General features: G+C 37.3%; 1 protein-coding gene across 1 annotated transcript; it reads left to right on the plus strand.

The window, feature by feature from the left end:
* Positions 1 to 704: 704 nt before the first annotated feature.
* HLTF (helicase like transcription factor) lies at positions 705 to 27,817 on the plus strand. The gene is made up of 24 exons (XM_081953679.1): positions 705 to 871; positions 2,096 to 2,288; positions 3,553 to 3,719; positions 4,749 to 4,882; positions 5,003 to 5,100; positions 6,602 to 6,676; positions 10,089 to 10,280; positions 10,436 to 10,528; positions 11,004 to 11,037; positions 11,290 to 11,380; positions 13,499 to 13,575; positions 13,660 to 13,704; positions 14,612 to 14,703; positions 17,351 to 17,494; positions 18,425 to 18,563; positions 19,358 to 19,493; positions 19,812 to 19,991; positions 20,811 to 20,935; positions 21,207 to 21,379; positions 22,885 to 23,004; positions 24,625 to 24,737; positions 24,956 to 25,136; positions 26,664 to 26,744; positions 26,981 to 27,817. The coding sequence occupies exons 1-24, from the start codon at positions 852 to 854 to the stop codon at positions 27,122 to 27,124; spliced, it is 2,847 nt and encodes a 948-aa protein (XP_081809805.1). The 5' UTR covers positions 705 to 851; the 3' UTR covers positions 27,125 to 27,817.
* The last annotated feature ends 28 nt before the right edge of the window (positions 27,818 to 27,845 follow it).

Below are 27,845 nucleotides of genomic sequence, written 5' to 3' on the forward strand. Positions count from 1 at the left end.
GCCAGATGCTTAGATTGGATTGGCAATTTTGTCTACCTATCGAGCCCTTCCAAAAGAATAAGTAGATTGTTATTTAAAGTTATCGTCGCAGGATGTAAATTGTTTCCAGTGTACCTTTTGGGGTCCCCCCCCAATTTACCGGTGATGATTTTTATCTATTAAACGTTAACCACTCCCATGAACGTACCTCCAACTCCTAATTAATAAAGACACGTAGCTATATATACTGTGCAGCGGTTCCTGCTTAAAGATTGCCTACAGATTCAAAATGGATTGTTTGTTTTTTATTTAATTCGGCTAAGAAACCATATCCATTTGTCGCCAAGATAGCTTTTCCGGAGGACTTTGGGGTCTGACGTATCAGAATTATATCGGATAAGAATTTTGTGTTATATTTAGTGTTCTTGCCTATTCTTATTTATTTTTCTTAGATATAAAAGGGATAAATAAATATCACGTGACAAACGAGCAGTCAGGACACGTGCATATTTATCTTTGGACAGTCAATATTTTCATATCTGTTCGAACAGTTCATTTGTTAATTCACAACTGTCACGCCAGGTTCATAAAGCCCATTGGTCCCCAGGATGTTAATGAGTTTTAAAACAACCAATAGAAACGTAAACATACAGAGCTCCGAGAACAGAGTGTCTCTGAGTTCCTTATTGGCTCAAACATCTGCAGACGATGTCAGCGATTGGGAGGCGTCGTTGCTGTGCGACCAATGAGGGTGCGCGCATGCGCTCTGGCAAAGCGAAGGAGTCGCGCGGTTGTTGCAGCTGTGCAGAAGGCGCGGCGGCTTGAGGGGAAACGTTAGGAGCCGGGGGCGTCTGGAGCAGCCTGCTGACGTGATGGCTTGGAGGTTTCTGAGGTGAATATGAGCCTGAAATACCAAGAGATAGCAAGCATGTAACGAAGCGAAACCCTTTATCCGAGTTGGCTCTTCCGTGGAGAATAAGGCTCCGCTAAGGTGAACCGAACCCGGGGTGGGGGAAGGGTTGAAGGGCCTCTCGGCAAGTAACGGTGCTGTTGTCCTTGCACTCTCTGGCTCTTTCGCTTTGTTTTCCGTTTGCAGTTGATTCAGTAAATCATGGTTAAACTATCGTCTAGTAAATAGATCATCCATTTGTGAGCAGGTTTGCAGCATATTGCAGTCACATGACTGAGTTTTAAATAATAGTTTTTCCATAAACCATTTATTTCTAGTTTTTGGCAAAACTGACTCCATAGTGAATGATTGGGTTTGTTAACGATTATGTCATTTACTGAATTACCACATTACCCGTTTAATGACCACTGCAAACAAGATCATAAAACTGGGTCAGTCATGAAAATTAGAAATGGTTCAACTATGAAACTATTATTTATCTATCTATCATCTATTTATTTATTTATTTATTTACTTACTTACTTACTTACTTACTTACTTACTTACTTACTGTGCTTCTAGACCGCCCCCTCTCCCAAAAGGGACTCGGGGCGGTGTACAGTCCATGCAAAGAATACATCAAAATACAATAAATAGAAAAATTAAATATGTACAGTTAAATATGGAGGAGGTTAAAAATAGAGTTAAAAAGAACTGTACAGTTAGCCAGTATATATAAATATAATTTTAAAACCCCTAAGAAACACACAAATTAAGTTAAAAACAATACCCCTAAAATAACCAGTTAATAGTACGTCTACTAGGAGGTAGCAGTTGTAATTATGCCAGGCCCGCTAATCGGAACAGGTGAAACTGAGCATCATAGACTAAGCTACTCCACACATGCACATGCATACGCACCCCTCTTTTTGCCTGGAAATCCCTGGTGGTCTCCCATCCAAGTAGTGATGTGGCCTAACTTTAATTTCCTGTAAAACAAGGTAAGGTACCTGATGAGATACTTGGAGAAAAATAAACCTAATTACTAATTTAATTATCTAATAATGAGAGTGATTAACTGGGGGATTGCTTGGTAATGGACTGCTTGAAATAAATTAGCCAAGTAATTGTGTTTGGTTTTAAAAAGTTCTCAAATTTAAATCTTGACCTAAAATAACTTCCTACATAAAAAATGCTTTAACTCCTCTGTTCTCTCCACTTTTTTAGAGACTTCTCATGGGAATTGGATCCTGCTTTGTATGGAGACAGACATTACAATGTTTTTACCCGTGAATTTTATCCCAGCTTAGAAGATATTATGGGAATTGTTACTTCAGGGATTGATGAAGATATAGATTCAGCTGTGTTATTTGGAACTTTGCGAGGAAATGTGGTTGGTTTACAGTATTATACTGGTGTGGTAAGTTCAGAATGATGAAAACAGTTGATATGGACCCTGTCTTTTTAAAAATTAGTACCTTGAAACACTGGATCAGTTCATGGACCAGACAAAGGTATGGTTTGTTTTGCAAGTGTCAGGACAGTAATCATGTGCCCAGACAATTGATTCTTTTGGATTCAGAGACAATGAGCAGTCCAATAAATGAAGGGATTTTAAGCTTGATTATTGGCTAAAAGCATATCATGAGTAGCATACATGCAAAGCAAAGATGACACCAAGGCTGCCAGGAGCTTCTTAATAACAGCCGCAGAGATACGTTGCGGGCAGCTAGTTTCCTCAGTACTGAATGCTCACTGTATTCCCTGCAGAAGCTACCAACAAATAGCAACAACCCCACAGTTTTTATCAAAACTTGGCATCATGATTTAGTAGCCCTGCTATGGTCAAGAGACTGAAAGACTTGACCTGACTAGCATATGACTCTGGCATGAGAATCAAAAGTCTGAGAGTTTCATGGCAGGAAAAACTTTGAAGCTATGTGAAGGTTTCATTTCCTTCCCATCTCCCTTTTTGTTTAGCAAGCAAAAGTAAAAAACAAGCAGGCTAGCTCCAAATGTGCTCTAAACTTACATACTTTTCTTAATGTGAAGGAGAAATATACCACTAACTCTTTACGTTAATAATTGTCTTCTGCATTGCCACTACATGGCATAGAACAGGAGTGTTAAATTTGCGATGAGATATCACATGATGTATCACAACTCCCCCCTTCTCTAAATGGGGTGGGCATGGTGTGACTCATCCTGCCCATGAGCCACAAGTTTGACACCCCTGATGTAGAGTGTTTAATTTGGATTTATTGTGTTATATGAAACCAGTGAATATGGCTTGTAATTTATGGTATCGTATACTATATAAATTGGTAGATAGAACCAAAATGTTTGTGCTTATCAGTAATTGTTTAAAAAATATTTAGATTATTCCCATTTTAGCATGCAAATAATATCAAGAAAACCAGCTATCAATTCAAATGTTAATAGTAGTTTATAAAGCCTAAGTAATTAAGCATTGCTTCCCCAGTACCACTAATCCCAAGAAGTAAGATAAGCTCCCAAAGTCTTGTTTGTGATCCCACAAATTAGATTGGATGCAAAGAATAGCCAATAGTAGGACCTTTTGGATAGAATCTATTATTAAGAGATAAAACTGTTTTGGTTTAACATGTTTAAGAATAGTTTAGCAGCCTTTGTGACTGGTTTAATTACAAATGTTAATCTTACAGGTCAATAATAATGAAATGGTGGCTCTCCAGCGAGAACCTAATAATCCATATGATAAGAATGCTGTAAAAGTAAACAATGTGAATGGTGATCAAGTAGGCCATATAAAAAAAGAACTGGCAGCTTGCTTGGCTTATATCATGGACAACAAATTGGCAGTAGTGGAAGGGTAAGAATTCATTTTGAATACTATTTTCTCCCAAAATAAAATAATGTTCTTGATCATCAATTGAGTAGTTAAACATGGCAAAACAGAAAAGTAGTTATTGTTTCAGCAGTGGAAGTCTTATTATACCTTTAAACGAATTACTACTGTAGTTTTGGATATTTATATTTAGTTCAGTTTCTAAATGAAGAGCAAATTCCAGTTTATGCTATCTGTTGTCAGTGGAGATTCTCAATCATTCAGGTCATGGTTGTATCAAGGGTGCTTTTTCAAAAGGCAATTACACCATGTTTTTTCCTTGAGGAAGATGACACATTTCACTTCTCTAAGAAGCTTCATGAGTTCTAACTGGATTGGTGGTGGTGGTGGATGGAAGGATTATATTTATTTGCAGTCATCTAGTCTGCATCCATCTTGTTAGCACTTTGTCTAAGGGCCCTTGAGGCCTCTTGAGGGTTTATCTGCCCTCAGGATCACCCAAATCTGAGTGCAAATAAGTGTGGAATCATCTTGGAACTGCTGCAAGGATTGTGCTGTAAGCAGGAGATCAATAATGGCGGAGGGATTTTGTAATATTAGTTTTCCCCTTTATTTGCTAATTCCTCTCTCATTATTACTGGGTATTTTTTTTTACATTATCTAGGAAATATTTACTGGAATTGTATAATATTTATTTTTGGAGAACAGCCTTAAATATCAAACTAGAATGGCATAATCTGGATTCCGATAGCTAGCCAGTAATTAAGCTTGCTGATAACATTGTGTCACTATTTCTCAACCTGTTCCATTATGCTTGAAATAATAGAAGAGGACCATAAGGGAGGATAAATATGTTTTCTAGAGCTGTGTAAATCCTTTTGAAAGAAGTATTAATATTCTGCTTTAACAATTTAATAAGTTTTGCAAGCGCTCCCGCATACCTAAAGCACCTCCTTTGAATGATTAGCACAGTCCTAATGTATTTTTTCCGGAGCTCTTTCTACAAAGGGAAAGAAAAACGTGTAATATAATATTGCTTTTTTCCCCTCTTAGGGTTGTTCCTCGTGGAGCAGATAATGCTTTCACTATGCCAGTGCAATTGAACTTTTGGGGAAAAGAAGAGAATAGGCAAGTGCTTCTAGAAAGACTAAAAATGCATGGATTAAAGTTAGCACCTCCAGGAAAATGTAAGTTAAAACTTATGTTATCATTAATCAAGATATGAAGTACTTTCTCATTCAAATTTTTAAAAAGCTGAATATAACATCCAAACATTTACTAGTTCTCATATTATCAATGGCATTTAGTTTCAGGGTTTGGTTTTGAGACTGGCATGACATCTGGCAGAGGTAGAACACGTTACAATGCTCCAAGCCATGGTGCTATCCAAATGACAACTGAACAGGTATCACTACTCATGCTTGTTATAAGAATAGCAATAGCATTTAGAGTTACATGCTGCTTTATAGTGCTTTACAGCAGTCTAAGCGGTTTACAGAGCCAGCATATTGTCGCTTAGAACTTGAATTCTCATTTTATCAACCTTGGAAGAATGGAAGACTGAGTCAAATGTGAGCCACTCAGGATCGAACTCGGGGCAGTGGGTAGAGTCAATCTGCAATACTGCATTCTAACCACTGCACCATTACAGTGTTGGAGCCAAGCAACTCTTGGCTCTGAGTTACTGTGTGGGTGGCTTTATGGTGTTGTGTGCTTAGAAGAAGTAGGACAGGGAATGCCAAGTCTGCTGGCTGCAATATCAGTTCCCTTTATTACTTCGACCAATGAAAGGCATGTAATGGTCACACTACATTGCTCTCCCTCTATCTGAAGAAAACAAAGTCAGTCAGCAGGTGAATAGAGTTAGGTCAAGGATAATAGGGTTTACTTTGTTGTGATAAGGAACATTGTGGCTCCCAATAATGTTTGTGTCCATCCATCTTGCCTTTGCCCTGGGAAAATTTCCCCAGTAGATTTGAAATTACATGGTTTCTAGTATGATACGCTCTCTACATGGGGCTCCCCTTGAGATGCACCCGAAGACTGCAGTTGGTTCAGAATGCGGCCGCGCGGGCAGTTTCGGGAGTGGTTAGATACTCCCATGTAACACCTCTCCTGCGCGGGCTGCACTGGCTACCTGTAGTTTTTCGGGTGCGCTTCAAGGTGCTGACTATTATCTTCAAAGCGCTCCATGGCACAGGACCTAGTTATTTGCGGGATCGTATCCTGCCCCACACATCCCTTCGGCCGATCCGCTCACACAGAGAGGGACTCCTCCGGGTGCCGTCCACTAGGCTGTGCCAGCGGGCGATGCCCAGGGGAAGGGCCTTCTCTGTGATGGGCCCGACCCTCTGGAATGACCTTCCTCCTGATATTAGAAAAACCACGGACCTCTGCTCCTTCCGCCAAAAGCTTAAAACCCACCTGTTTAATCTAGCCGGCCTGGCCTAATTCCAGCTCTCCCACCCCAGTCTATTTTTAAATTTCACGGGTTGGTCTTAAGGCTAAGTTTTTAATTTTTATAAATTCGTACAGGGGTCTAAAGTTTAATCCAATTTTAATTATATTTAATTATATTTATTATTGTTTGTATGGTTTTAATTTGGTACCTGTACTCCGCCCCGAGTCCCTCCGGGGAGAGGGGGCGGTCTAGAAATCAAATAAATAAATAAATAAATAATAAAACTGCCCATTTTAACTTTAATTCACAATTTTGATGTATTGTTTTCCTTACCTCAGTCTCACTTTATCATGTAAAGTGAAAAAGCAGTGTTAATTTGCAGTTTAAATCCTTCTTTAAAATATAAAAATGTTGAAGGATGTGTTTGATGAATGCATTTTATTGTGTGAAGTAATAAGATAAACTAGATATTATAAGGCTATTCGTATATTATCTTACATTGTAGCTTAAAACCGAATTTGACAAACTTTTTGAAGACCTGAAAGAAGAAGACAAGACCTGTGAAATGGAAGCAGCAAAGGTATGTAATTTGAATACGTCAAAGTGGTTAATGCTGTATTGAATATATCATTTTGTGGAAGGAGTGCCTTCTGGTCAGTTTTGGCTGCTAGCAGCCGCCTAGATGAGTTAAGATTTTTGGGAGATGATTTGCCATTGCTTGCTTCTTAGGGCTGAGAGAAGTTGCTGGCCCATTATCTTGTTGCCGATGAATGAAATAATTAATTAGTTGTAAATAAATAAGTCATAAAAAGGTGGAAAATGGCAGTGAAAAAATGAACAGCTGCAAGTTGTAGATTTTTCTCTGAAGAAATATACCTTGTGGCATTATACCTTGTGGCACCTTGTGGCATTAAGAGTGGCCAAACACAGACATTGTGCCACTCTTATTGCCACATTGTGCCACTCTTTTTTTTTTTTATTAAAAGAGTTTTGTACAAACAATTTTCCCCCCTTTTCACCCCCCCCGCCATACAATATAAATCTCATACAAATGCTATACCCCCCCAACCCCCCCACAAAAATTCACTTTCAAATATTATACCAAATACTTTGCCCCCTCCTCTCCCCCCATCTTAAAATAGATTACTCGTAACCCCTCTCCTCCCAACAAACATATATATTTCTCTTAGATTAATAATAACTCATTGATCCCATTTTCTAAGCTAATTTAACATCTATAACTCTTAATATAAATTTCTCCTAGCATAACAATGTTTCATTAATCCCATCTTCTAATTTATTCATACATATATATTACCCCACCCTCCACCCTAACCCTCCCCCATCTCCCACACAAACCCACCCCCCTGACTTCCGCTGTATACCACTCTAACAATTCCAAACATCCCATATACTATTTACTCTGATCATCTATCGGTCTAAACATTCTTACCTAAAGGCTACATAATAACTCCTAGTCTGGTATTTATTCTGTATATAATCAATCCATTTTACCCATTCCTGTGTGTAATCCTCCTGTTTCTGAGCTTTTAAGAAAGCTGAAATTTTTGCCATTTCAGCGAACCCCGCCACCTTCTGAATCCATTGATCAATTGTCGGTAAAAAATCTTTTTTCCAATGTTGCGCAATCAACAACCTAGCTGCTGTAACCATATACAAGGCCAATTTTGTTTCCCCTTTGGTAAAATCCTTAGCTATACCCAATAAAAACATTTGCGGAGTGAATTGTATTCTTTTCTTAAATACATTCTGCATAACCCACCATATTTTTATCCAAAAAGCTTTAACCTTGTTACAAGTCCACCATACATGAAAAAAGGTAGCATCTAGACACCCGCATCTCCAACATTTTGGTTGAACATCAAATTCTCCTTCATATGTCTGCCTTCAATAAATAAATGGCACTCTTATTGCCACATTGTGCCACTCTTATTGCGTCCGCCGATAACCGCCCTGCCGCCCTGTTTCGGGTGACCCGCTCTCTCTTATCACAGAGGACGCGGGAAGCCCCTTTACAGGGCAGAGCAGAGGAGTTTGGGGAATATCTGCAGGACAAAATCGCTCAGATCCGGAGCGGATGGGCCCCCTTCAGTGGACCAGAGGAGCCGCCAACAGTGTGTCTTGTGACACCATTCTGGGAGGAGTTTGATTCTGTTGCCCCCGAGGATTTGGATAGGTTGCGTGGACGGCTGCAACCGACCACATGTTTAATGGACCCGTGTCCCTCCTGGTTGGTACTGGCATCCTGGGAAGTGACACGAGGCTGGCTACTGGGCTTGGTGAACGCCTCTTTGAGCGAGGGGTCCTTACCTGCCGCCTTGAAAGAGGCGGTGGTGAGGCCCTTACTCAAGAAGCCTTCCCTTGACCCGTTGGAGCTAGCTAATTATCGTCCAGTCTCCAACCTTCTCTTTTTAGCGAAGGTTGTAGAGAATGTGGTGGCACAGCAGTTTCCACGACACCTTGAGGAATCCGAATATCTAGACCCACCCCAGTCCGGCTTCCGGCCCGGACATAGCACGGAGACGGCCTTGGTCGCGTTGGTTGATGATCTCTGGAGGGCCAGAGATAGGGGTTGTTCCTCTATCCTGGTCCTATTAGATCTCTCGGCGGCTTTTGATACCATCGACCATGGTATCCTATTGCGCCGGCTGGGGGGGATGGGAGTTGGAGGCACCGTTCTGCGGTGGTTCGGCTCCTACCTCTCCGACCGGACGCAATGTGTGTTGGCAGGGGGGCAGAGGTCGACCCTAAGGCCACTCACTTGTGGGGTGCCTCAGGGGTCGGTCCTCTCGCCCCTTCTGTTCAACGCATATGTGAAGCCGCTGGGGGAGATCATCCGTGGTTTTGGGGTGGAGTATCATCTGTACGCTGATGATACGCAGCTGTACATTTCCACCCCAGACCACCCCAACGAGGCTGTCGAGGTGATTACCCGGTGTTTGGAAGCCGTCGGGGTCTGGATGGGGGACAACAGACTCAAGCTCAACCCCTCCAAGACTGAGTGGCTGTGGCTACCGGCACCCCGGTTCAGTCAGTTGATTCCATCACTGACCATAGGGGGCGAGCAATTGCCCCCTGTGGAACGGGCGCGCAATTTGGGTGTCCTCCTAGATGCCCGGCTGTCAATGGATGACCATGTGGCAGCCGTGGCAAGGGGGGCATTCCACCAGGTTCGCCTGGTGCGCCAATTGCGCCCCCTACTGGACCGGGATGCCCTACGCACGGTCACTCATGCACTGGTGACGTCTCGGCTGGACTACTACATGGGGCTTCCCTTGGGACGCGCTCGAAGACTGCAGCTAGTCCAGAACGCAGCCGCGCTGGCTATTATGGGGAGTACTAGGTACTCCCACGTAACACCGCTCCTGCGCGAGCTGCACTGGCTGCCTGTGGTCTTTTGGGTGCGTTTCAAGGTGCTAATTACCATCTTTAAAGCGCTCCATGGCTCAGGACCTAGGTACTTGCGGGATCGCATCCTACCACACACTTCCCTGCGACCGATTCACTCTCACAGGGAAGGACTCCTCCGGGTGCCGTCCACTAAGCAATGCCAACGGGCGGCGCCTAGGAGTAGAGCCTTCTCTGTGATGGGCCCAACCCTCTGGAATGACCTCCCCCCCCCCCCCCCCGATATCAGAACCACCACCGACTTCCGCTCCTTCCGACAAAAACTGAAGACTCACCTGTTCCGTTTAGCCGGCCTGGCCCATTCATAGCTTATTCTACCTCCTGGCAGAAATTTTAATTGGGTATTTTTAGGGTTATTTAAATATTGTTTTTAACTGCTTTGCTTTTTGTACAGTTTCTTATTGCCTCCTCTTTTATGTTTGTATTTATGTTTGTATTTTCTATCTATTGATGTGTTTTTATCTGACTACACCGCCCCGAGTCCCTTTGGGGAGAGGGGGCGGTATAAAAGTCTAAATAAAAGTAAAGTAAAAGTAAAGTAAAATGGAATCTTTGTTTTCTAGGCTGTTATGACTCCTTTATTGCCACACCAGAAGCAAGCTTTAGCTTGGATGATTTTGCGAGAGAACAATAATGATCTTCCTCCATTTTGGGAAGAACGAAATAACTTCTTCTACAATACAATTATACATTTTGCTGAAAGAAATAGACCAGAAAATGTGCTCGGAGGAATATTGGCAGATGATATGGGACTGGTAACTATTTTGCATGAGTGTGTAGCTAGTTATCTGTCAAGAATACTTTAATTTGTATTCTTAACTGTACAGGGGTTCGACTCGGAGATCTGAAAAGCTGATTCCAACCCTACTTCTATGAAAAAAATGCTAACCAATTGTTTAATGTATTTTAGGGCAAAACACTTACTATGATTGCAGTAATTCTTACCAACTTCCATAATGGGAAGCCTCTTCCTCTTGAAAAGAAAATAGATCAAATGAAAGAGGTGAGATATTTATTGTCCATCATTCTGTTAATATTGTAATCCAGGTATTCAAAGCAAGAGAAATAACAATATTCTGACATCAAATGTGAGGTATTTTTCATTTTTAGTAACAAGATTTGGCAATATGAATATAATTTATTTGACCTGTGAGCTGTTTGGACTTTTTTTTTGTAGTCTCTCCTTAATGTTTAGTGGCTGACATTTTAAACCATAGAATATACCAGGTAAATGGTGAAATAAATCAGTGCAGAAATGTTATTTTTGTTAGCAAAATATTTGGCAGATTTTTAATGTGAGGCATTTCATAGATACAAATCTCTTCTGCCCAGGTTAAGAGAAGTTATACTCTATGAAGCTTTTATGCTTTGTGCACATTTCATGTGTTTTTAAAAAATAATTAGTAATTATATGTAGAATTTAAGATATTATAACTGGTTTTATGACAATTAATTTTTGTTTCTGTTTTACCCTTTAGAAATATATTCCTACCGCACAAAACAACTTACAAGGTAATTTGTAATACTATATATTTGTAAGATATACTAATTTGAGAACATTTATTTCCGATCTGCCTCAGATTTATGTGACATTAACATGTAAATTAAAGCTCAATAGTCAGTGAGATTGAAGCATATCCTACAGTGGATTAAATTCCTTAAAACGAATTAGAGAAATTCTTTTTTTTTTACATTAAATACATTTTTTGTTTTCCAGTAACTTTACTTCTAAAACAAAAACTTTTTTTAAAATTTTCTTATAAGCATCCAATTGTGGCTTGCAGCTGAATGCTTCTAATTCAAAAGAGGAAAGTGACTCTTTTCCCTCACAATCTTCCAGATCCTATCCAAAAAGGTAGAAATTTTCATGCTTTGGAATGTGCATGCTTTGAAACATTCAAAATGTGGATATTGCATAAACACCCCTCTCTGTTGTTCATTAAAGTAGCATTTCCTAACCTTGATAGCTGTCAGGATTGTGGACTTCAGCTCCCAGAATTCTTATCAATGGCCCTATGGTTGTGAATTTCTGGAATCTGAAGTCCACACATATAGAAATTGCCAATGTTGGAAAATAGTTCACTGAAGGAACCTGAATTTTTCTGAGGAACCAACTTGTTAAAGTCTGGGTGACTGAACAAAAAGCAGTAGCATGCTATTTTCCTTTTAGGCTTGCCCAGAAGCCAGAAAAAATAGTTCCTTTAATGAATGGCATTGTGGTCCATGCAAACCCCACGTATTGCTTTAAAATAATTTTGAATGATATATGCTATATTTCTTATATAATCCTATGGTTTTTTTATTATAGTAAATATCTTTATTTTACAAAATGAAACATATTCATAATAAAAAATATCCAGTCTAGCTTGTATAGAGTTAAAGAAGTAATAATGCAGGTAGTATTTGACTTAATTTGTTCAAAGTTACAATGGTAATGACCATTTTTCACACTTATGACCATTATAGCATCCTCATGGTCATGTGATCAAAATTCGTACTCTTGACAACTTGCTTATATGACTGTTTCAGTGTCCTGGGATCACATTTTGAGAAGCAAAGACATTGGGGAAACCAGGTTCATTTAATACCTGTGTTATTATCTTAAAAACTGCAGTGATTCACTTAACTGTTAAGAACCGGTGTAAAATGGGACAATATTCACTTAACAAATTTCACTTAGCAATGTAAATTTTGGACTCAATTGTGGTTGTATGTCAAGGACTACTTGTAAATTTGCCCTTTGTAAGTAATCAGCATAATAAATAAGTATCAGGATACTTATTTAGGATGGTGTTTAGATGTTTATTAACAAATGAAAATTTTATTTTATTTTAAAAATATGGTATCCAAGACAAATATTTATTTTTTAAATTAGAATTCAATAGAAATTCTTCTTTTATATTTTCTTCTCATTTATGAATTTAAATACGTGCTCATTTATGTATTTAATACATAGGATTTTTAGGCTGACTCCAACAACCTGGGCAAACTTACAATGTTTAAAAGAATGCAAAATTTAAAAAAGAGGATACTGTCTGAATAAAACCACATTGATAAAATCCAGAAAAAAAAATTGTCAGGCAGCATACATACTCTAATCTGGGAACAGAGCAAAGTATTGAGAGACTTGCATAATATTTAAAGGGTGGAAGCTATACAACCCTTCTATATCTTGAGGAATGCTATTCCAGAGGGCAAATGCTGCAATTGTGCCAGATGTCCTCACACTGCTTATATTTGAAGTTTTGAAGAATTTCTTGGCCCTTAAGTTTTCTTTTCTCAATAAAAATTACTCGTGGATTATGTCTTTCTCAAATATACACACAAAAATAGCTGGCCGTGTTTCATGACTCTGAACCAACAAGTGTATATCTTCAAATCTGACCTATATGGTTAGTGGTATGGTTTAGAATGATATGTTAATTCAGGAAATTGAATTATTGGAGTAAGCCATGAGTTAAGTTAATCATGCAAAGTGTATAGTATAGACATACCTAATGATTCCTAATATTGTGATTAGTTTTGACCATGGCTTATACCTAAAATGAGTTAGTCTGGGCAATTTTTGGCCTTCTGCCTATTGGTGAATTACCATTCACACTATCCTTTTCATTGTTTTATACTATTGGAACTACTGAAGTTTAGAATTCAGCAGTATCTGGTTGCCACATACTACAGAGACTACTTTTTGTTGTAAAATGGAGGGTGGGAGAAGAGAATGTCCAGTTTTGGGGAATGAGTTGCACACAATTCCAAGCCCAAAGAGTGACTGGCAAGATGGTTGTAGTCAATCCTGTTTTATTTTATCTATCCATCCAATTTTTAAACTGCTCATCTTCTTCAGATGGTCTCCTTTAGATCACTAATCTTCTTTATAGGTTGAACAAGTAAAATCACTAACTTAAAACAATTGGATATGAACATATAGAATATTATTTTTGTCCCCTTCTCCCGCTCACTTTCGGTGCTTTAGAGTTATGAGCAAGAAATCAAAGTGCACAATAAGCAGTGACACAGAGCCGGAGCAGGAAGTTGGAGAACAAATAAAAAGTGAGTTACAGTTATTTTTGATTCTGTTATTTTCTTTGTATCTTTCCAATTTTATTTATTATGATAACATGTTTTGTTTTCCAGCTAAAGGAAAAAAACCAAAATCAAGAGCAAGGAAAAGAAAACTAGGTAATTATACTTAACCATTCTGTTTCTTCTCTCTTGATTCCTTAGGAAAAAAACATCTGGTAATACTAAGATACTTTAAAAGACTTTACTGACTATTGTGGGATTGCAGAATAACAGAATTGGAAGGGATCTTGAAGTCTTCTAGTCTAAATTAGGTAGTTAGGTAGGAAGATAGAAATGTGACTTAAAACAGGATTGAATAGTGTTTATAGCCATCCTGATACTACTTATTACAAAGAGATAGATACAAATCAACTGAATTTGTAGAAATTAATTTATTAATTATTTAATCAATTAACTACTTTATCCATAGTTGCAAATCATGAGGTGGAACACGTTTTTTTACTTCAGCTATAATTCTCAGTCAAACGAGTTAACCAGAGTTTAATTCCTTCTTCCAGTTTTCATTTGTATTCCTGTATCTGATTGCTTTTAGCAAAATTTACAAGATGTCCATTGCTGTCTTCCATCTGGTATATAGTGATTTGAAGGTTCATTGCTTGGAGAAGGATCCAGGCAGACAGCTGGGCTCCTCATAACAATGACTAATTGATTGTTAGCCTGAATCATGGATAGATCTATTGTGTGTATAACTATTTTAACTTTCATCAACGATGATAAAGAAAATCATGGCTTAGTGCAATGTATAAATCGAGATGAAAACTAACTTAGTAGTTAGTGTATAGTGCAGAATGAATAGCTACATTTTATATTTCTTAAGAATCCCAATGGGTAGGTAACAAAACAGGTATCAAAAGGATTGTAGATTATACGCTTGGAGTAGGAATATCTTCTTACTAGCATGTAGTTATTCTTCAACTAATTAATACTAAATGGACTATATATACTGTAAGTAGCATAGCATATTCTATTCAAGTGGTAATTGTGTATTTTTCTTCTCTCCAAGATGATGTTCCTGTACAACCAAAGAAAAATGAAGTTGATAATGTTAGAGGAACGCTGATAATTTGTCCTGTCTCCGTCCTAAGTAACTGGATTGTAGGTTTTTAATTTACATATTTTGTATTTCCTAGATTGCAACTCTTAAATGAATGAGGATTTTTCTACATTGAGTTAATCACTGTTTTTTTCCTTTAAATTCTTTTTCAACCCGAATATTGATTTGATAAGATAATGTAGTGATGGTTAATCTTTTTTGGATCGCGTGCCAAAAGCGGGGGGAGTGCAGGGGTATTGTGCGTGGGAACGCCCACACCCATAATGCTATGGCGCGACACCCCCCCCCCCCCGCTGGCATGCATGTGCGAACCCTCCACCTGCTTTTGGTGCGTTATTTTCACCCTACCCAGGCTCCAGAGGCTTTCTAGGAGCCTGGGGAGGGTGAAAATAGTGTTCCCCACCTGCCGGGAGGCTTCCCTTGAGGGCTCCGGAGGTCGAAAAACGGCCCAATGTGCAAACCGGAAGTCACTTCCGGGTTGCCCGTAAGGCTGTTTTTTGCCCTCCAGAGCCTTCACGAGGCTTCCCTCAAGGTTCCGGAGGGCGAAAAACAGCCCAACGTGCAAACCGGAAGTCTCCGGAGGGCAAAAACGCCCAAAAAAGAAGGCCGGTGCGCACACTGGAGCTGGCAGGACAAGGCCTGACCTGCCCTAACAAGTGGCTCTATGCCACGTGTGCCTTAGGTTTGACATCATGGAGATAATGTATGCATTACAGCCTCTTGTATTGTACCATAAATTATAACAGTTCTAACAAATTTTTGGAAAAAATGGAGGGTTGTAGTGGGTAGCAGAAATCAATGAAAAGAGAACTTTTATTTATTTATTTATTTATTTATTTATTTATTTATTAGCGTTTATATACCGCCTCCTCTCCCGAAAGGGACTCGGGGCGGTGTACAGTCCGTATCAAAATACAACAAATTAAAACATAGTAATAACTACATAAATACGTATATGAGAGGAGGATAAAATATGCCAAACTGTACAGCTAAATAAATAAATCGAAATGTACAAAATTTAAAATTCCAATGTCATATCAGGTTAAATTTAAAAAACTATCCCTCTAAAAACCAGTAAGAATGTGTATGCCAGGAGGTAGACGTTATAAATTATGCCAGACAAGCCAGTCGGAACAGGTGTTTAGCTTCGTAAAAGGTCCTTTTGCTGGTGTAAAAGTTAGAGATCCAGTAAAATAATGACCAGAGCATACACGCTCATGTATGTGCATCTAACTGTTGGGTAACAATTTATTCCCTTATAAATTGATATACAGTCTTTTTAAGCACTTCTGTTAACAACCTCAACCAATGGACAAATTATTGAAAGATGAATGCTCATATTCATGTAGACTATCTTGATGAAGAGGTTCAAAATGGTGCAGGATGAGACATTAGTGTTGGCATACCTGGGTTGCAATTTTATCATTTTATTAAATTCATGTATTGAACTTAATTTAAAAAGTTAACTTTATTAAAAAAGTAAAGAAGCTGTTCAGACAAGCATGATTCCCAGTAACTACAGTAACATCTTAACCAAAGGTGCTTTTTCAAGAGGTAACTGGACTTTCTGCTTTTTCTTTAAAGACGTTTTGCTTCTCCAAGAAGCTTCTTGGATGAGAAGCGAAACATCTTCAAAGAAAAACCAAGGAGTCCAGTTGCCTCTTGAAAAAGCACCTTTGGGACAACCATGACCTGGATGACTGAGTATCTCCATAGACATCAGCATCTTAAGTGGTACAGAAATGGTTTCCCATCTTTGTCTGGGAAGTATTTAGCTTCCTAAATACTAATTCTATGATTCTAGAATTCTCTGGTGGTGTCTTATTCAAGAAATAATTAGCCTAACTATGTTAGTTTCCAAGTCCAGACAAGGCTAACCACATGGTGCCATGCCAGAGGACATATTGCACTTTTTTTCTCATGTGCTATCTAATTTGGTGTGGTTAAGGTGCTGGCCTAGAAACCAGGAAATTGTGAGTTGTAGACTTCCTATAGGCATTAAAACCCTCTGGGTGACTCTGAGCAGGTCATTTTCTCATATTACAACTCAGTGCATAGAATTGATATGGAGAAACTAGGAGTCTCTGCAGGTTTTATCCTGCCAGTTGTGACTTACTTTAAAGGGCAATGCTCATCTCCATTTCTTAAGCCAAAGAGCCAGCATTGTCGAGTCTGCAGTGAAACAGAATGCTGTTACCTTGCAGCACACTTATTTACCCTATTTATCTACCTGTATTTACATGATTTTGAAATGATGGGAGCTCATTCAGGTGTCGAACTGCTGAGCTTTAGACCTATAATAAAGACTCAGCATTCTAACAACTTTGACTTATATATAAAAAAGGCAGGATAAGATGATGCAGTTTCTATTTTCACCAAAGCAATTAAGGCTCTTAATCCCTATACCTGAAAGAAGGGCACATCATGTTTAATTTTCATCAGTACAAGGCCTGAGGGGATAATCACAAATGTCACATATTAAAACTAATATAATTGCATTCCTTTGGAATCATAACTGAAGAAACAACTGACAGCAAATATATCTGTTTTAGGTGAATAATTATCCCTGTATAGCCTATTTCTTTCTACCGGGAAACTTAATATAGCAAGGATTAGAGCAGAATTTGCAGGCTATAAAATTTATGGCATATTCAATTAATTGTACTTTTTGGTAAATTTACGTTTTAGGACCAATTTGAACAACATGTTGATCCAAATATTCAATTGAACATTTACGTTTACTATGGCTCAGAACGGAACAAAGATCTGAGAGTACTTTCCAAGCAGGATATTGTCTTAACAACATACAATGTTTTAGCTACTGACTACGGGGTGAGTATACTGAAAAATTCTAAGAGATTTTTCTTATGTAACATTCATACAAATTAGACTTTTGCTCATGCTGAATTTAGTTTACTTTAAAATCACTGTAGTGCTACTTTATTTTTCATATCCTTCATGTGTTATTGTTTGGCATTAAGGCGGTTATAGTTTTCCAATAGGGCTGTTGTATGCTTGGCTGCTAGATTTCATCTAATATTGCCTGTGTTGATCCCACCTTTAGCTTAAGATAACTTGGTAGAACTGACAATTTCTTCATAGAAAACTTGATTCCAGCTGACTTCATGTTGTTTTCCTGGGAACAGTAAGGGATTGATTTGCCATTGCCTTTTTTATGTATTCTGGGAGTTTGCCCATTCAAGTTTTAATCGGGCCTCATCTTGTTTAATCTTTGGGCCCAGACAAAAATTAGCTACTGTCTACTGATATGGACAATAATAAGGATGGCACATAACTGGAATCTAAACATGAATCCAGCTGCTAATACTCTGCTGTGAGAATGGTTTCTATAGCAGTGAAAAGAACTTTCAATATTCCAGGTTTTATTTTATTTTGTATTGTATTTATTAAATATATTTATATGGCTATCTAATTCATACATGACTCCTATTCTACTTGTAATTTACTTTATGTAAAATCATAAATATCCTGATGAAATTGTCAAAGTTTCTGTTTAAATAAGACGACTCATCCCAAATGCTTGTTCAACATTTTATTTAGTTCAGATACCAAAATAAGCTAATACATTTTTCCATCTTCCATTTTGTAAAATCATAAATGCTCTTTTGATGAAGTTGTCATAAACAAATATTTCTTGTGTATGTTTTAATAACAGCAATAACAACAAAAAGCTTACCCCCAAATGCTTCTTCAACATTTATTTATTTCAAATACTAAAATGGCTAATATGTATTTTTCCAGGGCAGAGATAACAGTCCTTTACATAAATTAAAATGGCTGAGAGTTGTGTTGGATGAAGGTCATACAATACGAAATCCAAATGCTCAACAGACAAAAGCTGTTCTAGATCTGAATGCACAAAGAAGATGGATCTTGACAGGTATTTATGCTGTAGATTCAATATTGCAGTATATACCAGGTTGGGGACTGTTATCTAAACAGAATACTGCATCCTCCTAACCATTGTTCATTTTCGTCCTCTTTGAGAATTTAAAGTACCTCACATATATACAAATCTTGGGAATGAAAAGATGCAGAAGTTCAATTCGGTCTTGTACAGATGGTCCTCAATTTTTGAACATTTGTTCAGCAATTGTTTGAAATTACAATGGGAATGAACAAAGGGTTCAAGTGTCAAAATTAAGGCTTGTTACAGCACCCCCCACAATCATGTGATAAAATTTCAGGCACTTGGAAGCGCACCTGCACTTATTGCATGGGCGCTGCAATTCTTCTCACCGACCTATCTCCCACATCTCTGATTTCAGCCACCCAAATGCCTCACTAATTCACTCAAAGCTGCTGTGCCTGAAAAGCCTCATCACCTACCCAGCCCACCACAGCAAGCAAGGCTGCTGTGCTTCAGCAAGACTCACTGCCCACCTAGCCCCACATTACAAGCAAAGCTGCCTCAGTTCAGGTAGCCTCATTCTTCCACCCGCTCACCAAGCCCACTATGCCATCTATTGTTGCAATTGTTTGGAAGCATCCTTCGCTATAGGAGAAAGGCTCAGACAATGGTGTGAGGCAGTCTTAAGTAAGAAGCTACGCTTGCATTTCTTGGTCACTAAATGAGGAGTGGTGTATGAGATACTTTTTTTGCCAAACAATCCTTGAGACTTATTTTACCTAAACTGAGTAAGCATGATGCACAGCATTTTTTTTCTGTTTTAGGCACACCTATTCAGAATTCTTTAAAGGACTTGTGGTCTCTCCTTTCCTTCTTAAAGTTGAAGCCTTTTACAGACAGATTGTGGTGGAACAGAACAATCCAGCGGCCTGTCACTATGGGAGATGAAAGAGGGCTTAAGTATAAACTGCATCTAATATATTCTAGATATTCTATAAAGATTAGCACAATACATTTTTAAATTAGTACTTTTATCATTTAAAATATGCTTTTAAAATACTTTTAAGTATTAAAATCTTCAGGTTTAGATAACATTTAGAAAATGTGCACAACTTTACCTTGTGCTCAAGAGCTTTGCAGTTGTGTGTATAACATGATATAGATTGTGAATATTTTCATATTTATGTCTGATATAGGTTGTTTTGTGAATATTTCCATATTTTCTGTATGATATGATAGATGATAATATATTGTTTGAATATTTCCATATTTTCATAGGCGTTTACAATCTCTAATTAAGAGCATTACGCTTCGAAGAACTAAAACAAGCAAAGTTAATGGGAAGCCAGTTTTGAAGCTCCCAGAGCGTAAAGTATTTATTCAGCATATTACACTTACAGACGAAGAGAGTGCTGTCTACCACTCTGTGAAAAATGAGACTAAAGCTGCTTTAAACAGGTAAATAGTACCCGGTGTTAAATGGAATATATATATTCCATTATATATTCTATTACCCATATTAAATTCTGATTCATATAAAGAAGAGGATTTTATTAAGAATTCCAAAAGCTTATGCCCATGTATTTTGTTGGTAGATGTCAAAGCAAAATTGTAAGATCTATTAGGTATTGCTGTATTTTGGGGAGTATAAGATGCTCCAAAAATTTCAGCACGGGCCTCTTGATGATTAGCTGTTTCAGGCTGCGGGAATTGCCATAGCCTATTTCCGCCTCTGCAAGTCTTGTTTTCAGCTTCCGCAGGCCTCATTTTCTGCCTGTTCTGGGTGGTGGGGATCAGAAGGGGTGGAAAATGGGGTGCACAGAGGCCAAAAATGGTGCGTGCGGAGCTGGCAATAGGCAGTGGCAATCCCTGCAGCCTGAAAACAGGCTGTTTGCTGCAAGGAGGCAAATTGCTGGAAGGCAGAGACCAAAGGGTGGGGGCCGTGGGTAGGCAGGGCTACATTCAGTGTCCCCAAAAAATTGGTATGTTATGCATCTATTATGTGCTATCTGTGGTGTCCATTATGAAACATAAAACAAAATGGATTCTAAAAAATGAAGCACGATTTATATAGAGTGACATAGATTGGACTCAGAGATAAAGCCAAACATTTCTTAATGGAAACATAACGGGAACATGCTTGTTTTAAAACATGAGAGCTGGCGAGAAAAAAACGAGAATGCTTGATTTACTGGATCAAAATAATTTTGATCCAGTAAATAGAATTTGCATAATTTCTATTATAACAGATTTGTTTTATTCTTAATTATTCTTAAGGTATTTTACTGAGGGAAGTGTTTTGGCCCACTATGCTGATGTTCTTGGTGCTTTGCTCAGATTGAGACAATTGTGCTGTCACCCATCTCTCTGTTCCAGTGTCTCTCAATCCAGTTCTCTAGAAAGTGAGTACATTTTAATAATTCAGTAGACATATAAACTGATTTTTTAAATTAGATGTTATATAATAGAATGGTATTTTATAATTGTATGTATTAGGGCTGTCCATTGTTTCAGTTCAGAAGAAGAAGCATTGTGATTTGAGAATTGGATAAGACTGCTGACAAATACTGAATTCCAAAAGACCTTTTTTGGAATTGATTCTGAAGCATTGCACAGTCCTAATATATACATAGCTTACAAGCTCTATCTGTTGTATTTATTTTTAATGTGTAGGTACTTCTGAAGAATTCCGTGACATATTAATACAGAAGATGAAGTTAGTTCTAAGCTCTGGTTCAGACGAAGAATGTGCTATTTGCTTGGATTCACTGTTTGACCCCATAATAACCCACTGTGCCCATGTGTTCTGTAAGACCTGCATTTGTGAAGTCATCCAAAGAGAAAAGGCAAGTTATCATCATCAATCACCTGCACAAATTATTTCAGAGTGATATGCATTAGTCCAAGATGAGTAGACTTCATTCTTTTATTATCTTCTGCTCACATTAAAGTGAAATATTCTCCAGTGAGTGTCATATGGCTGGGGTTCCCAACCTCCAGTCTGCAGACTGGTGCTAGTCCGTGGACTGTTGAGAACTGAGCCGCTCAAGCAGCGGGCAAGCACACAAAGCTTTATTTGTTCATTCACAGGATTAGTTGCCCACGTGAAACTATTCCTGCTCCACTGCCAGTCTGTGGATCCAAAAAGGCTGCTGTCCTACACTACTTTCATATAGAACTTAATGTGACTAGAATCATTTTTTGTCATTTTTATACATAATATTTAAAGTTATACAAGTTAAATTAATGAAGTATCAGCTGATTTTAGATGTTATTTAGATGATTTATCTACAGCTCTAATTAAAAATATTTTAAATATTTACCGTATTTATATACTGTATTTTTCAGAATATAAGATGCACCCTTTTCCCTCAAAAAAGAGGGTGAAAATCTGGGTGCGTCTTATACACTGAATACAGCATTTTTGGCCTCCCAAAATCCCGTCCCCTTCACCAAAATGGCTGTGCATAGCCTTCAGGAGACTTCCAGAGTGCTGCTGAGGACTGTGGAGGGCAAAAATGAGCGAAAAAGGGGCTGCTTTTTTCTGGTTTTTGCCCCCCGAGCCCAGAGCACTCCACAAGCCTCCTAAAGGCTATGCATGCCTGTTTTTTGACAAAAAATGGCCCCATCCATTTTTGTGAAAAACGGGCCGTTTTGGGGATATCTGCAGAGTGCAAAAACTTTTTTTTTTAATTTGCCTCTTCAAAATCTTGGTGCTTCTTATACTCAGGTGCTTCTTATACTCCAAAAAATACTTCTGTCTGTACAGCTCATCAATTACATGATTTTTTTTTTAAAAAAATTAGATCAACTACTAAGCTTCTGCATGAACATGTTCTAAAGCACCAGAACTATATCTTGAAAGATTGTTATATCTCTATCGTTTAGGTTAAAAGTTCATATAATCTCTTGGAATAATTGTCTCCCGAGGCAACACAAATAATTATTGGGTCTACTCTTTGTAGTTTAATATTAATACATAGTTTTATTTTAAACTTTTTTGAGGGACATTATTTGAAAGTGGCTATATATAGATATTAATTGCACTTCATAAAACATACAAGGAGATAAAGATAGAGGCTGTGCTTCACAATTCTGTTGCCGACAGGAAGTTTTCCTGAATATGTAATAAGATCAGGGTTCTGTATCATGGAGAGTAATCTAGTTGTAGAAGTTCCTCCCTGTGAAAATTATCCCTTAATGAGCAAGGGAAGGAAAAATAGACATATTCTGTCTTGTCACCCCCTTAACTATACCTAACTATACCTAGTGTGGGCATACAATCAATTTTTAAACGTAATCATTGCTTCCAATTGTGTGCACTTTTACAATAAAGAGTTTTGTTTTTCAGGGTTATGCAAAATGTCCTCTTTGTAGAAAGCAAGTTTCATCAGAACATTTAATAGAATGCCATTTGGAGGAAACTCATGATGAAAAAAATACTAAACAGCAATGGCCATCAAGTTCAAAGGTAAATTTTACATTTTATTTATATGTGTGTGTGTATATCTGCACACAAAAAGTGTACTGAAGTACATCAAACTATTGCATTTCAAATAGTGCAATATTTGAATAAATTATTTAGAAACTTTACGATGTTTTGAATTCTGTCAGTTAAATGTGTACTTCAAGATATTTTCTTCTGAGCAATGATTAAAGAAGCGGATGGGGACCATTTACAATGGGGGAAGAACCTTTCAGTGTTGGAGCAAATTTAAATTGTCAATCTTGTGGATATGCTTTCAAAAAAATCCTAACTTAAATGACCATAATGGTCCTCAGTGATCATGAACAGTTCGAAATGGATGCAGTAGAACTCTGCTGCATAAGCAAGTTTGCTATTCAGTGTGGCCAAAGGTTGTTGGCTTTCATTCAGCCAGTCTTGCCAATTTCCTGCCTTTGCCTTGTTACTTTACTATACTGGCATTACAGTTGTGAACTTGTTTTTAGTTGCAGCCAGTCTGACTGTAGAATTTCAATATCTGGATTCTCTTGACTGAAATTTACTTAAAATTCAAAGAAGCAATCAATGATCTGTCAATTAATGATTAATCATGATGTGCAATGGATTGTTTGGAATAGGTCATACTCAAAAGAAAACATGTTTAATATGATTTGATTAAAATGTGGCTGTTTCACACAGAGTAACTCAGGAGGTGAGTATAAGAATGAGAAAACACTATATACATTTGCAAATGATAGCTTAGATAGGAGTGGAAAAAGGAGAAAAGATATTAGGAAGATATAAAAGGAGTGAGAGTGAGAGGTGTGTTAGGATATTTGGTGTGGCAACAATTCAAGGAGGGAGGAAAAATACTGGGAAGATAATGGTAAGTACTGGTAGGTAGTCTATGCCATATTGGTATGCTGGTTGTTATGATGGCTGCAGAAAGACTGGGAGTTTTGGAGTGTTCAGTCTTCCTAACCTCAACCATGATATTAGAAATAGCAATATTCCTTAGAACAGGGATGTCAAAGTCATGGCCCGCAGGCTGGATACGTCATGCACTGGCCATGCCCACCCCCCCATTTTAGTGAAGGAAAAAGATGCGATATGTCACATGATGACAATGTAATGATGCAGGTTTGACACCCCTCCCTTAGGAAAATGCTATGAAAACTTTAAAAAGATTTGCACTGGCTAGTCTGCATATATTTCTCTAAGGGGAAATTAAGGGGAGGAGTTGGATTTTTGCATTAGTTTAAATGGCACCTTCCAACTTTGTGATAAGATATGTGCATAAAAATCAATATGCAAAGTTGCCTGATTCTGTGACATGATTATTACTTTTCAAAAACCATTCTATATAGCACTAACATGAATCAATTGTTTCTCAGATTTAACAATTTAAATCTCTGAATTATAACTTTCCATAAAAGAAACTAGCTTTTTCTCCAGACTTCATATCATTTCAATATTAATTTGGGAAATCTAATTTTCTGTTATTTGCTTAAGTTACAGTGATATTCAGATGTAGAAAATGAAGTTACATTAGACTGGCAAATAAGACAGAAGATGTGCATGGACTTCATGGATAATGAAAAACCCAGAAAAAAGAAATTATTTTAAAAGAGTTATTTTGTCTTTCAGGTCAATGCATTGATGCATGCTTTGATTGAGCTAAGAAAACAAAATCCAGCTATTAAGAGTTTAGTTGTTTCACAGTTCACAAAATTTCTGTCTGTAATAGAAACTCCACTAAAGTAAGTAAGATGTGTTCTTTACTACAATTATCCGAGAATAATTTAATTTTATAAAAAATTAAAAAACCTTGCCCAGAATCACTGGCAGTTGGGGCTGCATGTGTATTTTAATAATAATAAAATGTGATTTAGAAAAAACTTTAAAATGAAAACTTCATTCCAAGGATCAGAATATAAACAAACCGACTATTGTATAACATGCTGCTGTTGTTTCTCAGGGAATCTGGATTTGTCTTCGTCCGTTTTGATGGGTCTATGAACCAGAAACAAAGAGTAGAAGCAATTCAGCAGTTCCAAAACAATGAAACTGGATCTCCAACTATAATGTTGTTATCATTGAAAGCGGGTGGAGTTGGTTTGAATCTGACAGCAGCTTCCCGGGTATTTTTAATGGATCCTGTAAGTATAAACTCCCTGCTCAATGAGTCTGACATTTAATATTCTATACAACCTATTTAGACACTTAAAGAGCAAATTCTTTGCATGCCTCTTCTAATATTGGGGAGGGGGGGAGAACATTTAATCAATTTGGCTGTGTTAGGATAAAAACCTGAATTATTATCTATATAATATATGTGTGCTTATCATGTTAATTCTCTGATTAGCACAACTTTTGAAATGGAATGTTTGCCGCTGCACCCCCCACCCAATAATGTTAATTACGTGGAATTCAAATGTAAGAAGATGTAATATACATAAAAATTGGCATTGTGTTTTATCTGTAAAACAAATGTATATAAAACTCTTTTAAAGTTTCTGGGGAAGAAATGGCTAAAAGTCTAGAAGTGGAACCAACAATCATAGCAGAATGAAACCTGCAAATAGACAGTCTTTCCAGAATTCCTTTCTGGCAAAGAGCTGGTCCATAAATGCTCCAGATAACTGCTCCTTATGAGGAGACAGCAGGACAGGAGTCATGGTGGTTTTGACCAGGACAGGGAGATGAGGTGAAACCATGGTTGGCACTTTTAAAAGGACATTGGTTTCACATGCTTCCTTTTCTAATCACTTTTGGAAATTGCTTATTAACTGCTTTTTAGCTATTAAGAACCTTTGGATTGACAAGTCTGAAAACACCTGGGGAGTTTCCCTCAATACTTAAAGAAGCTTTAAATATAAGGTTAAGAATTTAAAACGTGTGTGCGGGATAAACAGCAAAATGGCGATTAGAACTTCAATTTTAGAAAATTACAAATGGATTAAAGGTCCAGATCAGAGATTGAAACAAACATTTTGGAATTAATTACAAGAAACTTTGGGGGTTGAACAATAGAGGGAACCAGATGAAAGAAAGGTTACAATTAAAGGAGAAGAACAGTTTACAATTAAATTCAGAATGAACAATTTTTTTATCATTGGACATATTGGATGAAAAAGTTAATTTTAAGAGTGTCTGCCTCTATATATAATGTTTAAAATATCTTATGGAAGAGGAAGAAGTTCTGCCTGACAAAATTGAAACTTAGCTGATTTAAATCAGATTTAAATCACAAGCAGAGGAATGACAGGGAAAATGCAATACTGAACATACAAAAGAAATTGGCTGATGCCTTAATAATTGAAAGGGATATAGAAAGAACAAACCAAGAGAGTGATCTGTGGATAATTTTCCTATATTGAATTTACAGAAGAGGCTCATTAAAGCCTCATTTTTTGAAATTGTTTACTTATTGTGATGCATGGAGAAGTCATTTATATATAGTAATTTCTTTATTATATTCCCCCTCCTTTTTTCTTTTCTGTACCTTTTCTATATCTTGTTAGTTTGTGTTAGGGTTTATTGTTAAAGTTGTAATTTTAAATATAAAATACTGTGAAATTCCTAACGTTACTCTAAAATAAGATGTGGTAAATTTTCCTTGTCAGGGCCAAATAAGTACTGTGGAAATTTAGATATGAATAAATATCTCTTTGTATTCAACTTAGGCTTGGAATCCTGCTGCAGAGGACCAGTGTTTTGACAGATGTCATAGACTTGGGCAGAAACAGGATGTTATCATCACCAAGGTGAGCTGATCAGTATTTTAACAATCTGCACCTCCAAAAAATAACGTGTTTGCTGTTTTGAAAACAAATTATTATATTTTTTCAGTAAGTTCTAGAATTTGTTTACTTGCAACTTTGTAGGATAATATATCTATATCTTATAATTCTTTTTCAAGTGCTTTATAAATGGCTTTATAGTGATAATTATTTGTTTGTTTGTTTGCTTTGCTTTACACTTTTTAAAAAAATTGTTTTAGTTCATCATAAAGAATTCTGTGGAAGAAAATATGCTTAAAATCCAGAACAAGAAGAGAGAACTTGCAGCTGGAGCCTTTGGAACCAAAAAACCTTCTACCGGTGAAACAAAAATGAATGAAATCAGGACTCTGATGGATATGTAATTTAAAATATTGGAACAAATTCAGCTTTAAGAATAAGTTGATGTTATATGTTCAGAAAACATAATACTGAAAAATAATATTTTAAATAATTGCAAGGTATTTTTGCAAACCGCAAATGAGGAATCATCAATATGCATACTCATATTGGGCAAGTGGTCCAGATCAGTAACAAGCTTTAGTGTAGTAAAAAGTCTAAATGTTCAGTTTCTATATTAAGAGCAAAGCATCATTACAGTTGAATGTATACAGTATATTATATTGTCAAATGATGTTTTTGATTTTTTTTTATGTAAACACCTGTTGTATTTTTTTTTTTTGCTTGAATTATATCTACATCTATTGCAAGTTAACTTATAACTTCTGAAGTTTTGCACACTGGAGTTTAATGTTATTATGTATTATGTTTTGTATTGACTATGGAAAGAAGTGCATATGCCAGCAATGGCATTCCTGTCAGTTCTGCCCCATGTTTTGCCCCAAGTTAGAAGCTTCTGAAAAGGGATTCAAAATGTGTTAAACTGAACGCAGACTTCAGTAAAATATCAGGCATATAAACTTACTTTATGCCTGCATTTGGTTTGTGTTTATTGAAAAATAAGGAATCATTTGAATTGTTTTTCTGCTATCGATAGTAATGCAAAACGATTGTGTATTTCTAGTTTGATTTCTAGGCAAATAAATTTTTTATCAAGACTGCTGACTAGATATTTATTATTTTTTG

Source organism: Natrix helvetica (assembly GCF_964273705.1).
Source record: "Natrix helvetica genome assembly, chromosome: 5".
Classification (NCBI taxonomy): domain Eukaryota; kingdom Metazoa; phylum Chordata; class Lepidosauria; order Squamata; family Natricidae; genus Natrix; species Natrix helvetica.

Coding starts and splice junctions, on each gene's coding strand:
- HLTF (XM_081953679.1), top strand. CDS start 852: ATGGCTTGGAGGTTTCTGAG. Junction 13,705..14,611: donor AGCAAGGAAAAGAAAACTAG/GTAATTATACTT, acceptor CTTCTCTCCAAG/ATGATGTTCCTGTACAACCA. Junction 23,005..24,624: donor AATGGCCATCAAGTTCAAAG/GTAAATTTTACA, acceptor TTTGTCTTTCAG/GTCAATGCATTGATGCATGC.